Source organism: Arvicanthis niloticus, chromosome 20 (genome assembly GCF_011762505.2).
Source record: "Arvicanthis niloticus isolate mArvNil1 chromosome 20, mArvNil1.pat.X, whole genome shotgun sequence".
Taxonomy (NCBI): Eukaryota; Metazoa; Chordata; class Mammalia; order Rodentia; family Muridae; genus Arvicanthis; species Arvicanthis niloticus.
In genome coordinates, this window is record NC_047677.1 from 34,665,396 (window position 1) to 34,679,476 (window position 14,081).

Consider the following 14,081-nt stretch of genomic DNA (forward strand, 5'->3'; position numbering starts at 1 on the left):
GAAAACAGCTAGTACACTGTCCCGCCTTTATCCCGTCCACTCCCTCACCTCTGTCAAGGTAGCCTCTGCTTCTGTGACTGTTGTAAATCCTAGCCATCAAATGCTTGCTGACATCTGTTACCCACTTCCTTAGATTCTTAGGTTTCTCTGTGGAGTTAGTTGAGTTCCATACACCCTTTGGAAATTAACTGACGCTTTTGAAGGGCAGAAAGTTTAAATTCTGATACCTCATTGACATTTACTTGTTTGTTTAGTATGTGTGTGTGTGAACGCCCTCGATCACTACAACTGCCGTGGTGGACACGGGGAGGTCAAAGGTCAACTTGTGGCATTCAGTTTTTGATCTCCCCACCACGTGGGTCCTGACACTTACTGAATATTGAGACTTTTTGATATCACTGCAAAAGCAGCTGTTAACCCCTGATTTGTGAGGAAACTGGAGTTGATAATATTTTTTTTTGTTTGTTTGTTTTTCTAAATCATTCCATGTCCTAAATATCCATACGACCCCACTAGTCACATTCCAAGGGACCTTTTGACCTGTTTGTGGTTTAAGATGCCCAAATACTCAAGAATGAATCAGTATAGCCATAGCCACGAACTTTGAACTATAACATGCTAACTTTGAACTTAAAACAAGACAATAATTTAGAGTCTAGGGTATTTATTTTTAAAGATTTATTTTATGTGTGTAGCTGTTTTGCCTGCATGTATGTATGTGTACATGTGTTTAGTGTACTTGGAGGCCAGGAGAAAGTGTTGGGTCCTCAGGAAATGAAATTAAAGATGGTCGTGAACCACCATGTTGATTCCGGGAACTGAACCCAAGTCTTCCACCAGAGCAACTAGTGCTTCTGACTGACAGGACAGATCTCCAGTCCCCACAGTCAGGCCTGTAATGATTTCAAGCTGTAGGCAAAATGGAGAATGAGCAGTTACCCTCAACCCAGATCATAGACCCAACTAGATTCTGGTTCTGCCTCCCAACAGAGCCATTTCTCTATACAGAAAAGACAGCTCGCGACCACGATGCAAGCTGGGGTGTGAGTATTTGGAAGAGATCCACTGTAGTGGAAGCAAGACTCCGAGCTTGGGCCTTGGTGTTCCAGAAACTACCTAGATACGCATAAAGTAAATGAATGGAGTTGGGAACCAAACAAGAGAGGTGTAGTCAATTCCCCCCTGTCCCTGCATAGATGCCCAAGTCTCACTGTTCAGTTGACTTTCCCTTTCAGAATCTGACTTCTAGAAATGTCCTGTTACTAACAGGTATGTGAACTCGTTGGGTGATGTGGGGTTGCTTGTAGCACTGTGCCTTTTGTCCAGCGTAGTAGAAGCCTGTTGTCTACATGTGGGTACCGAGGCATTCCGAATCCCACATCAGAGGGGTGGATCTGGAATGCTCGGCAGATCATGTTTAAGGTGGAAGGGCATACGATAAAATTGTCACCTGGGAGAGTCACCCTCCCATCTTAAACTTGCATGGATGGGTTTGACTTTCTTTGCCACGGAACAGCGCATAGAACATGATAACTGTGCGGAGCTGAACTGAGTTGAGGCGTGTCAAGCGCACCTACACCCCTCAGGAGCTCCTGCCTGCAACTCCATGATGCAGGCAGCCTTTTCCGTGTCAACACCTGCTCATTAGGAACTGGACCAAGACTCCCAAGGGCTCTCAGATGGCCTTGCTCCTGTGTCCCTGCCAATCTGCCTCAGAGTTTAAAAAATCAACCTTGAGATGAAACTCTGGCCTTTCCTCGTAGCTAATCCACCAAACCATCTGGCCCTGTGGTTTCTTGAATACAGTCTAGTGCCTGTGGAAAAGGGGCACTGGGTGGGACGAAGACAGCAGACCTGTCTACGTTTCTCAAAAGGGCAGTGCAATTGGGGCTGGAGTGGTTTGGATGGAATTTGACTTAGCGTATAAGCCCAAGTTTGTCTTTCCAGAGTTTGTCTTTAGTTAGAAGATATTTGCTTGGATCTTCTTACCCTGCTGGGGAAGTGTGGGCATCTCTCCAACGTTAGTTCCTTTAATAAAATAAAGGAACATAATTATGATTTTTAAAAGAGATTTTTCCCCTTAATTTCCTATTAAGTTTAATACATTATCACATGGGAAAGACTTTTCTGAATATTTATTGCCTTGCCCCCACCCAAAGTAATTGAATGGCTTAGTAGAGCGTGTATAGAATATCATATTAATTTAAGTGCCCTGGACATTCGTTAAATTGGGGTGTCTTTAACGCACACACGAATTATTCTGTTTAAGCAGGGGATGTATCTAATACAAACCCTTTCAGTAAAGAAATTGTAATGATTTCATCTATGTGCATATGACTCTGTCTCAGACCCACAGGATAGATTCTGTGTGTCAAGTCTGTCTATCCACATGTGTGTACACTCACACATATACGTGCATGCACCTTGTGTGTACATGCACAGAGATATATGTTCGTGTATGTCCGAACGCCATATGCTTCAGGTTGTACCTCAGCGACCCTCTTTGTTTCTCAGAGACCTTACAAATGGTTTCTCGGTCATTGCGTGGAGTCTGAGAACTCAGCAAGTTACCGGCCCTGAGCCAACTCCAGCCTTGCTTCCAAATACAATCCGAACGTGGAGAATAAATAGTACTTGTATTTATCAATGGTTAAGACCAGATCACAAAGTCATACTAGCAACATGCGGCACTTACATTTGTGTCCATAGGATTTGATTGGGTCACAGCCAAACCTACCATTCATTACCTCTGACTGCATTGGCATCAGCAGCAGAGTCTGGCAGGGCTCCAAGTCCACCTGGCTAGCAGAGACAAGGCCTGCCTACCCCTTAGGAAATGTGTTTGCTGACCTTCTTAAAAGAGTCAAATATTAAATACCCCAAAAATCCACCCGAACCAAACAAGAGCCCCTCGTGGTTGAAAAGAACTGGCTCCTGTCATTTGATCTCCTCAAAGAGAAGTTAGGAAAGAGAACAATCCATCTCAAATTTTATCTTTCATACACTGAGCACAACGGTGGCGAATGCCTGTAAATCCCAGCACTTGGGAGGTGGTGGTTAGGAGGATCAGAAATTCAGAGTTATCCTCAGTTACATAGCAAATGCCTTGGGCTACATGAAATCCTGTCTCAATAAAAAGTCTCTAATATTTTTCTTCATAACTTTGTAATATGTTGTCACAGAAAGGCAAGTAAGAAGCTATAAAATCGTAGCAAGTGTCATAGGAATCTTACAGATTTACTTTTATTGGATTTTGATTTGTGGTGTGTCTGTGTGTGTGTGTATCTGTGTGTGTGTATGTCTGTGTGTATGTGTGTATGCCCACAGAGTCCAAAGGAGAATGTCAAATCCACCTGGATCTGGTATTACAAGTGGTTGTAAACTGCTGTGTGGGTGCTGGGAACTGAACTCTGGCCCTCTGCAAGAGCGGCAAGAGTTCTTAACCACTGAGTCGTGTCCAGCCCCATCATGTGAATCTTAATGGACCTGGTTAACAGCATGCCTTCTATAGTAACATGGGATTAAAAAGTCTAGTGAGATTTGCCAATTCATGGGATGCATATGGGATGCCTTGAATACCCCAAGTGTGCTAGGGACTGAAGTATCCCACCCATGTCAGCGTCAGCCAGTGCATCTCTGTACAAGGGTTCCTTTCTGTGACACTCAGCGTTTGTAGCCATCAGCTACGGAAGCATGCTGGTGAGATGGGAAAGCCACAAGTTTCTACTTCTTAGAAAGACAAAGCCATAAACTCTGCCAAGAGCTCTTCCTGTGGCTGTGAGTGTTATAGCTAAGAAAACAGAAAGATTCGTTTGTTTGTTTGTTGAGAGAAGATCTTTACAGGATGACTTAAAATGTGTTCTGTAGTTAGGGATGGCTATGAACTCCTGATTTTCTAGTCTTCACTTTCTGAGTATTGGGGTGGTAGGTATATACCAATACATTTAGCTTATTAGGTGCTGGGGATCAAACCCAGGACCTTATGCACACTAGACAAGCACTGTACCATCTGATCTACATCTGTGTCTCACACTTTGATGTAGACTTATGCCTGGGTTCTAGTGTGACATTTGACTAACTGCCTTTATATGATATGGCATCTGTCGTCTTTCTCTCTCTTCTTCTTACCTACCACTATATGTACAAACCTGCCAATCAACTGATTAAATATTTTACTGTCTAGAAGCAGAACCCCTTTCTCGCAATGTTTCACCCCCTCTTCTACACAGGGTTAGGAGATGATCACTGTCGTGTTAGAAAATGTTGTGTCAGAAGTGCAGCTCCAGACAGACCACACCAGGCCGAAGCAGTTCCACATGGCAGAGGTTTATTGTCGGGGAAGAAGGCAAAGGTGGCAGCGAAGAAGGGAGGGGGAGAGGGCTGGAGAGATGGCTGAGTGGTTATGAGCACTGACTGCTCTCGCAGAGGTCATGAGTTCGATTCCCAGCAACCACATGGTGGCTCACAACCATCTATAATGGGATCTGATGCCCTCTTCTGGTGTGTCTGAAGACAGCGACAGTGTACTCACATACATTAAATAAATAAATAAATCTCTTAAAAAAAAAAAAAAAAAGAAGGGAGGGGGAGAGAGGTCAGAGGGATCCGCCTTTTATTTGGATAGCATCATAGCTGCTCACAGGTAAAGGTGGGAGATGAGCCAAGTGGATTCTGGAAATGTATGTCAGTTGCCATGGCTACAAATGTGCACGTCGCTGTCGCCTAAGTGACGTCTCTGGGTTCCGAGCTGATCCTGATACCAACATTCACTGTTGTTTTGGGTTCAGTATAAGATTTCCTTCTTTTGTCCAAGCTGGCCTTACACTCAACTCTCTGCTGCCTCTGCTTCCCCAGGGCTGGGCTTGAAGGCTTATGCCAATACACCGGGCAGGCCATCAGGTTTCTGACTCTTCAAATCTGCCCTTCACACCTTTGCTGTCAGCTACTTCCTTAAGTAATTCCCTTGAAAGTCAGCTGACTTTGCTGCATCTTGATCAGAGAACAACGGGGACACACACACACACACACACACACACACACACACACACACACGTCAATTTTCAAAGTCCGTGATGGGAAAGAAACTTCACTGTGTCTTCCACTTAACAGCCAGAAAGGCAGGAAGTGAGGTGCACAGAGGGTGTTCCCTCACATGTCACAGTTAGTGGGAACAAAATGGGGGGGCACATGCCGTTTTGGCCACATGGCCTTTCCTTTGTTGTGACCTTGGATTTATTGTGTAAACATTAAAGAACTCAAGGCTTGGGGACGGGGATCAAAAAAATCCCATACTGTGTCACATTTGGCTACAAAGGAGACACGTTTCCACAAGCACATGGGACATGCATTGCATGACTCGATGGTCCTGTTCCATCAGTGTCTTTGCAATTGTCACTGAAGGGTCAGTGGACGAGAGTGATGACTCTGCTTGTTCAGGCGGGTTAGCAGAGAAGAGATGGAAACCCACATCCGGATGTCTGTCTTCCGTAACAACATCAGGACCAAACACAGGACCTGAAAAGCCATCAATTTACTATCAAATCATTCGGTGCAATGATTCCCTGGTCAATTACCACCTGAATGAAGTAGAAAGCTTAATAAATTGGTGCTTGCAGCCATCTTGGCTTGTTTCTGTTGGGAAGCTAAAGAAGGCAGGGTGCAGGGTGCAGGGTGCAGGGTGCAGGGTGCAGGGTGCAGGGTGCAGGGTGCAGGGTGCAGGGTGCAGGGTGCAGGGTGCAGGGTGCAGGGTGCAGGGTGCAGGGTGCAGGGTGCAGGGTGCAGGGTGCAGGGTGCAGGGTGCAGGGTGCAGGGTGCAGGGGGCAGGGGGCAGGGGGCAGGGGGCAGGGGGCAGGGGGCAGGGGGCAGGGGGCAGGGGGCAGGGGGCAGGGGGCAGGGGGCAGGGGGCAGGGGGCAGGGGGCAGGGGGCAGGGGGCAGGGGGCAGGGGGCAGGGGGCAGGGGGCAGGGGGCAGGGGGCAGGGGGCAGGGGGCAGGGGGCAGGGGGCAGGGGGCAGGGGGCAGGGGGCAGGGGGCAGGGGGCAGGGGGCAGGGGGGTCTATGAACAGTTCTTTGCCCGGGTGCTTTCAGTCTAGCATTTCTTCAGAACATTTTTTAACTATGTGATATAATCTCATCGGCTTTTTGCTTAGGACCACCCCTCCCCCACCCCCACCAACCTCCTAACTCTTAGGATTAGAATGTTCTGAGAATGAACTTTGTTTTGTGTGCCATTGTAGCACCTGTATGGAGGGGATAAAGGGTGTTCCCTGTCACCTGATTAGCTAGCATGTGAGCACGTAGCTATGTTGACTGGAGTGTGAAGGGTTAACTCATAGCATGGTGACTGGGGAAAAAGCCTGCATTCCTGACCTAGAAAGTTATGCTCTGGGAGCTGACCTGTGATTCTGTCCTGAGGACACTTCCTCTGCTTCCAGGGTACCTCATTGTGTGCCACCTTTTAAAATTCCTGTTTATTTATTTCACCTTTCTCTCTCACTGATACTTAAGAGGACGGACCAAGTCTCATTCTGTGTATAAATGACCCAGGGACCAGACACATGACCAGCACAGGGTGTCACTGGGGGTTGGAAGGGGGTCACACGACCATTGCTTGAGTAGTACATGGTTAGCCAGGTGCCTGGAAACCAGGCTATGAGTTTGACTCAAGAACTTCCTAGTATCTGCTCTTGTGTTATTTGTCACACTTTAAGGTGTGCTAGCCACCATAGCTGTGAAATCAACCAGTCAAATGTTCCATTCTCCAGAAACAAAAGCCTCCTCTTTCTATGTGTTCACACTTATAGAGACAGCAAATGCCACACATAGAAAGAGGAGGACAACTACTTTTAATTTATTTACATATTTATGTTTTAGAACAGGGGAGTGAAGTGTAGGCTGACATCATACCCACGATGCTCTTCTCTCTAGCTCCTGAGGTCTGGGATAGTACCGTTTTATAGAGTGAGCACCTGTTCCCTTCTCGAGAGAGTGGGTAATGACAGCTGAGTATCCTTTGATGCTTGTTTTTGGGTCATATCTACTTACAGGAGTACAACTTTTGGCAAATCCGGTCCTCTCCTTTGTAAATACAAATGAACTACTTACATAAACTGCTTCTGTCCCGTAGAGATAGAATATCCCATATGAGTCATTTCTTAGGGGTACGTTTTTAAAGGGAGAAATTATACTTTGCTTAACTCAAAGTATTATGGCAACCCCGATCACTGGGGACAATTATCTTGATAATTTACATTTTCTTCCACATAAGCCTTAAAACATGAATCTGTATTTTATTTCATGAAACTTAAGAAGATTAGACTGACATGTACAAATTGTCTAAAATATGCTTGGATGTGTCCAAGTCCCTGAACTGAGTATAGGTCGTAAGCTTGAACTTTTTAAGTAAATTAAAAATTAGCTTCTCCAGTTGCTCTTGGCCTCTTTCAGGCCCAACAGCCACCTTACGTGTACAGACAGCAGCTGATGAGTTCAGGTTAAAATGTCTGCTTAAATAGACCATCCCTGGATAGCTTCTTTTATTTAAAACACCCAGTGACTTCTGTCACCTAAACGGAGAGCATTCAGCATTCGGGAGTAGTGAGAGGATGTCTTTGAAGTCTTCTGGTAGGCTACCTCCTCCTGTGGGAACCCAGAGATAGGAAAGGCTGTCAGATTGGTTCTGTTTGCTCACCACCCCTCTCACCCGCTGACCATTCATTGCTCTGCCTGGTACTACCAGTGGCCTCTTTCAAGTGCGCAGACACCAGGGGTGTGGCTTTGGTGACTGTTTAAGATGCCCCCCCCAATCCCCGCGCTGGCCTGTGTGTCCATGATGGAAAGATGATGGGGGAAGCCATCCCCCGTGTATCTGTCCCCATCTGCCTGTGTGAGGTCACTGAGGCAGCTGGCGTGCATGGGACAGCTGGCTCTCTCGGCAGTGTTGAGGTCAGCCCAGTGAGTTGAATGAACTGTCTTCTCAAGGGATGGAGGATAGAGCTGGGACTAAGACAGATGGTACCAAGGCCAGTGCTGGTGGACCACAGGTGTCGCTCCCCAGGAGGAACACAGTCGGGGAGTCCTTCAGAGATGCCCAGCCTCGCCTCTTTTTAAAGCACACAGCGTGTTTCATCTGCAAATAAAGAGTGAGCATGGCTGAGTTTGGAATTTGCCAGGATGCCTCCTTACTGATTGTTTTCTTGTTTCTCCACACCATTCAGAGCTTGCTTGGGGGCTTTTCTTATTGTCTCTGTTTATGATGGCAAACTTGATGAAAATAAAAACGGATCTATTTTTCTTGGTGAAGGAACAGTATTTCAACTCTGTTAGGATGAGCCCGCACTACTTCTACATAACAGGGACATGAATGGAACAGGAAATACTGTTTGCGCCATCCAAGCAGACATGTCACTATTGTCAACCTGAAGTCAAGCCTGGAAAACATAGCAGTATTACAGCTAGTTTTGAATTTGGTCTCCATTACCCTATAGTATAATGTATATCCTGTAATATAATGTATAGAGAAGTGTATAGAGTCAGTATACAATCCAGCTTCCATACCTCCACTGAGCAATATCTCTTTAAAGGGCAGATCTGGGAGGAGTCAGAGATGTAGTCATGAGCAAAATACATTGTACAAAATTCTCAAAGGAAATAATTTTAAAACGAGGGAAGGAAAACACACAGATCTTTTAACTTCGGTGACCCAAATGGTCATGTTGTTCCCATGACATGGGAAATGACATACACATCGTCATCTGTCTGTGGACCTTAGATCAACGATGCAGAAACACAACGTGGAATGAACGATAACCAGGAGAGGGCCGAGTATCAACTGGATGAACTAGTGAGGTAATCAAAGTGTGCCTTGAGATAACAAGGAAGAAAAGGGAGCAATCCTCAGCCGTGATACAACTTGATTTGAGTCGTTTTGAACAGTGCATTTAGTCCCAATTGTTGAGTCCTCGTTGAGTATTATTTAAGGAATAAGTCGTACTCCATTTACCAATTCAGAAAGCAATTATTACTTTTATTTAGAAGTAGTCTCATGGTCTAATGCCGCGCCTACAGGATTTATTCTGAATGAAAGTCATTCGCTCTGGTAAGCAATCGAGAATGACCTTTTGAATAGGAGTCTCTTGCTGACATCGGTTGTGGTAACAGGTTGCACACAGGGAAGGACCAGGACTCTTGGTTGCAGCATGCTTGCTTTAGGGGCCACACATCAAATCCGACTTCCAGAGGAAGGTGGAAGGAGCCGGAAGGTTGACACTCTCTGCCTCTTCTCTGAATTCAGCCAAGCAGCTGGAACCTTACACCCGTGATGTGTGCTTCTCCCACTGGAGTTACTGCAAAAAAGCCCTCGCTGGCTAGCCAAGTTTAAAAGATCACTCTTGCCTTACATTTTGAAGGCATGGATTAGGAATTCTTGTAGTCGAGACTTTCACAAACTAAGAACAATTTTCTCTCCCTTGAGTAAAGTCCCTGGAGACTACACTTTTCAATAGTTTGGCGTTCTTTGCTCTGGCCACGATCCTGTCTGTTAGGAGTGGGACTGGAAAGGCTACTCCAGATGTGAATGGCCACCTGAGTTCTGGATGTGCCATCTTGCTTTGTAGTTCTATATCAGCCATCTATTCTTGACACTGTTGGGGACCCACCACACCCTCCAGATGTATGTGGTCTGTGCCAACCAGACCATGGTCTGGTCTAATGTCCATTGGAGCAAGATGATTCAATGAAGCTTTAGTCAAGAAATGAAGAGACAGACTCTTTAGAAAAAACACTAAGAATGTAGGATTCACAGGGATGCCCTCCTTGGTAGACTCACTGTTTGGGTTCAGAGCTATAAGCAGAGGATAAAACCACACATTTCTTCTAAGAAAAAAAACTCTACTAGGCTGCATCTTAGAATTTATTTTTGATGTATTCCTGACTTATTAATATAGAGAAGCAGCCAATAGAGTTTTTCTCATTACTGTAACATAAAGTCACACTACAACCTCAGCCTCTGGTCATTTTGGAGAAGCAAAGGGTCCGCCTACTTGCGGCCTGCCCCAGCTCATTCTCTATTATTGGTGGAGATCAATGTTAGTGTATTATTGCTTTGCCAGCCTCTCTTGGAAAAGTTACCTTGATCAAGGGTATATATTAATATACTGCATTTTAAAGGCATCATTAGTGTCTATCCAGGGGAAAAAACAGATCCTGAAGCCAGAGGGAGAGTCGCCAGTTTTGTCGCTGGCTGCCCTCTTCAGCTGGCTGAACCTGTGTGAGTATTCCTCAAAAGTATAGGACTTAGAGAGAGGCCACAAGAAATTCTCACGTTATCCTTTCCTCTGCCCCACTTATGTTTTGTGGAGGGAAGGATCCTGGTGGGAAAACCTAAAGCCAATTAGGGCTTGTCTGCTTTTGAATTTGATTTAGATTTAACTCTGTACTATCATGGCCTTTGTCTGCTTCTTGTTAGATAAGATAGTCTGATAGGCAATATAGAATATAGAAACTGTGTGTGTGTATGTGTGTGCATGTGTGTGTGTGTCTGTGTGTGATGTGTATCTGTGTGCATGTACATGTGTGTTTGTATGTGTGCATGTGGACATGTGTGAATATGCATGCACCCACACACACGTGTGTGTGTGTGTGTGTGTGTGTGTCTATGCCTATCGAGCCACGTGACAACCCCATCTATCATTTCTTAGGTACCACCACCTCCCTTTTTTAAGGCAGTGTCCCTCATTGGCCTGGAGCTGACCAAGTACACTGAGCTGGCTAGCAGTGTGCCCCCGGGGTTTGCTGTCTCTACCTCCCCATCTTGGATTACAAGTGTGAGCCATCCCGCCTTTCTACTTTGCATCCAACGTGGGTTCTGGAGACCATAGGCAGGTTTTTATGATACGCCATTTCCCCATACCTGAAATGCTTTCTTTGTGAAGATACTTCTGTGGAAATCAAACCTGTGTGAAAAAGTATACATAGTAGGCCTTCGTCTACTGTGTGACCAGGGTGCTTCTCATTTGATCTCAGGGGCATGGGCCATCTACTTCTAATAAGAATGGCAGGTTGTGGGGCCCTGCATCTTCCAGGTCTTTAACACTGCCTGGCAATGTCTAGAGGACCCTCCGTGGAAGAGGGGGACCTTAGATCTCTATAGCACAACAGTCTGTAGATACTGCCGCTAAGAGTTCCACTCAGTGCTCTAGACATAAAGCAGGCGAGAAACAGCTCTGTGGAACCCCAACCCAAACCCCACAATGCCCTGGGCTTAGTGACCCATCTATTGTGCAGCTCAGAGCCTTCCTCCTCAAAGCCTTGTGTGTCCACCTCCCAAGTTAGGGCCTACTATGCTCAGACCACACCATGGAGCCTCTCCTTCTATTCCCCTTTCTTTCTTGGTGTCATTGAGATGTCTTAAGTTGAGCCCACAGGCTTTGGGCTCAGTCTAGCATCTCAGGTGTTTCTTGCTAAAATTGTCAAAGTCAGCGCTCGTGTGAGTGTGTGTGTCAGTGTGAGTGTGTATATATGTATATGTGTGTGTCAGTGTGTGTGAGTGTGTATATTTGTATGTGTGTGTGAGTGTGTGTCAGTGTAAGTGTGTGTATATTTATGTGTGTGTGAGTGTGTCTATGCATGTCAGTGTGTGTATGTATATGTGTGTGTCAGTGTGTGTGTATGTGTGTCTATGTGTGTATCAGTGTGTGTATGTGTGTGTCAGTGTGTGTCAGTGTAAGTGTGTGTATATGTGTGTGTGTGTGAGTGTGTCTATGTGTGTCAGTGTGAGTGTGTGTATATGTCTGTGTGTGTGTGTGTTTCATTCCCTACTTAGGGGATCTCTTCCAGTGCACACTCAGAAGACACCGGCATCTCTGAGCCATGCTGCCGCTTCACTTCTCACAATGAATATTCAGAGGCTGCAGACACCGAGGACTGAGGTCCTACTAATAGTAGCATGATTACAGTGAGTCCTAGCATGAAAGCCACCGGGAAACACTAATGACAGCCCCCTGCCCTGCTCTCTGCCCCTCACACCGCAGTAGAGGAGAGTCCTGGGCAACCTCTGAATTGGGCATCTGTCCCTCACATCAGTGGGCTCACGCCTTTCTGGATAGTGTGCTGTCATGAGCATGTTGTTTTAAAAAGACAACAGACCCTTCTGTAGTCCTCTCCACAAAATGCATCAGGACTAACTGGGCATAATGGGTGCCCTGTTGAGACCAGCAATGCATGCATTGTTTGCCTGAAAATTCGCTCAGCATCTCCCTGGGAAAACGTGGCTGGCTTATTTTATATATTTCGCCACCATCAGCAATTGAACTCAAGCTGCTCCGTTCTGTGAAGGGTTAATTTTCGCTCGGTGCGGATCTAGGCTGATGGATAAATTGCAGCTCTCTCTCTCTCTCTCTCTCTCTCTCTCTCTCTCTCTCTCTCTCTCCTCTCTTTTTGTGGAGAATTCTGAAGTCGTTTCTTCAGGCTTAGTGCTGGCTTCTCGGCTGCCGCATGTGTGGTGACTCCGGATCTTTCCCCTTTACAAGAGCCACCCTTCACAGTGCAGCGTTCCCCCTTTGGAGGAATCACTTAGACACTTCCAGCTGGTGGCAGAGGATGCGGCCATAACACAGCTCCTCGGGTCCCAGCTGCCTCCACTACAGTCTCTGCATCAGGATGGCTGCGCTCTCCTTGAGAGAGGAAGGCTCAGCAAGGTGTAGGATGAAACCCAGCCCCTGCTGTGGTGGGTTTTGAAAGCTGCATCTCTGCCTCTCCTGCCTCTTGGATGCTTCCCTGCCTTTCGGCTCAGGCTCCTCTCCTGTGAGGGCTATGCTGCTCTATGCCTGATTAGAGGTACCCAAGGAGATCACCTTTTCAGAGAAAGCTCTGTGTGCTTGACAGGGTCTTTTTCAATGCATTATGGCTCATGCTGCCTCCCAGTTAAAGAAAAACAGGGATTTAGAAATCAATGCGGAAGAAGAGACTGAGAAAAAAAGGAAACACCGCAAACGGTCCCGGGATCGCAAGAAAAAGGTAGCTATGTGTGCCATGGCCTCTCATCTTTGTGTATGAATCTCCTTCGACATCTGTGGCAAGCAGGGAGAGCTCTCTTCACGTGCAGCATAGAGTGTAAATTGGGAGTAGAGATGGGGGGGCTATCGGGAAAGCATGGTCACAGGCTGGGCTTGGGCCAGGGGTGCCTTTCTCTGGGGGCTTGGGGGGTGTGATTGCAGGGCTCTGCAGAAGCACGTTTGTACAACACACAAGGGTGTTGCCAAGGAGTTAAAGTTACTTTCTTTGCAGCTGGGTCAAGGTTAAATCTACTGCAGGTGACTTTTGTTTGCCGGGAGAGCCGGCCTTTGTACTTCTTAGAGGTCCGTTGTGCGGAAAACGGAGCTTTGTGTTGGAAGTGTGTCACATGTGTGCCCGTCTTGGGCAGCTTTGTGACCTCAAGCTGGCTCCTGTTCTGCCTTCTTGCTGTCCTTGGGCCTCTTATCTCTAGGAGGCATTTTTTTTTCAGCTGGGGTTCTACAATAGAAATGAGCTACTAGAAATAACTTTTTTTTTTTTTTTTTTTGGTGGTTAAATAGAGCTGAAATCAGAGGTTTGAGTTTTACCTGCTGGGCGAGAGTGATCCTAAATGCAGGAATTCCTGTGACATGGGGGTGGAGGAGAGAGCCCTGTAGCCTTCATCACTGATGGCCTTCATCACTGATCAAAGCCCTGATGGGGCACTGTGGACCCCCTTCTGATGTCTAGGACTAGGGGAGGGGGAGACACAGGAGAGCGATTCTGGGCCAGTGGTGTTTCATTGCAGCTAAAGATTTCTTACTATTTGATAGCTTTGCCCTTTAAGATGACTCCTGAGTACTGGCTGCTCTGTGAGGTTCCAAAGGACTTTCCCTGCATGGCAATTAATAAAATTTGACCAAAACCCAGTGATCTGAATATGGAAGCCAGTCATAAAGCATTTTGATGTGTCTTTGTGTGAATACCCCAAGGGAAAGGAGGCTTTTCTATAGTTCTGTGCCTTGATCTGTCTGCTTTGCAAATGACATGCAAATTCCATGCATCTAATATACCTCTCTTCAAGAGAGAGAGG

The 14,081-nt window shown here is 46.3% G+C and overlaps 1 protein-coding gene across 31 annotated transcripts in view; it reads left to right on the forward strand.

Annotated features, from left to right (window-relative positions):
• The window catches only part of Ank3 (ankyrin 3), a 606,272-nt gene that overhangs the window by 274,228 nt on the left and 317,963 nt on the right, over positions 1-14,081 (forward strand). For 5 of the 31 annotated variants that reach the window (XM_076916991.1, XM_076917014.1, XM_076917016.1 and 2 more), the window contains exon 1: positions 12,349-13,012. The exons of 10 other annotated variants lie outside the window; for them this stretch is intronic. In XM_076916991.1, coding sequence (XP_076773106.1) covers positions 12,899-13,012 — 114 coding nt within the window. In that variant the 5' untranslated portion in view covers positions 12,349-12,898. Of the gene's footprint in view, positions 1-12,342; positions 13,013-14,081 lie in introns of those variants that run through there. 16 more of the 31 variants (XM_076916988.1, XM_076916995.1, XM_076916998.1 and 13 more) reach the window with 7 other exon arrangements.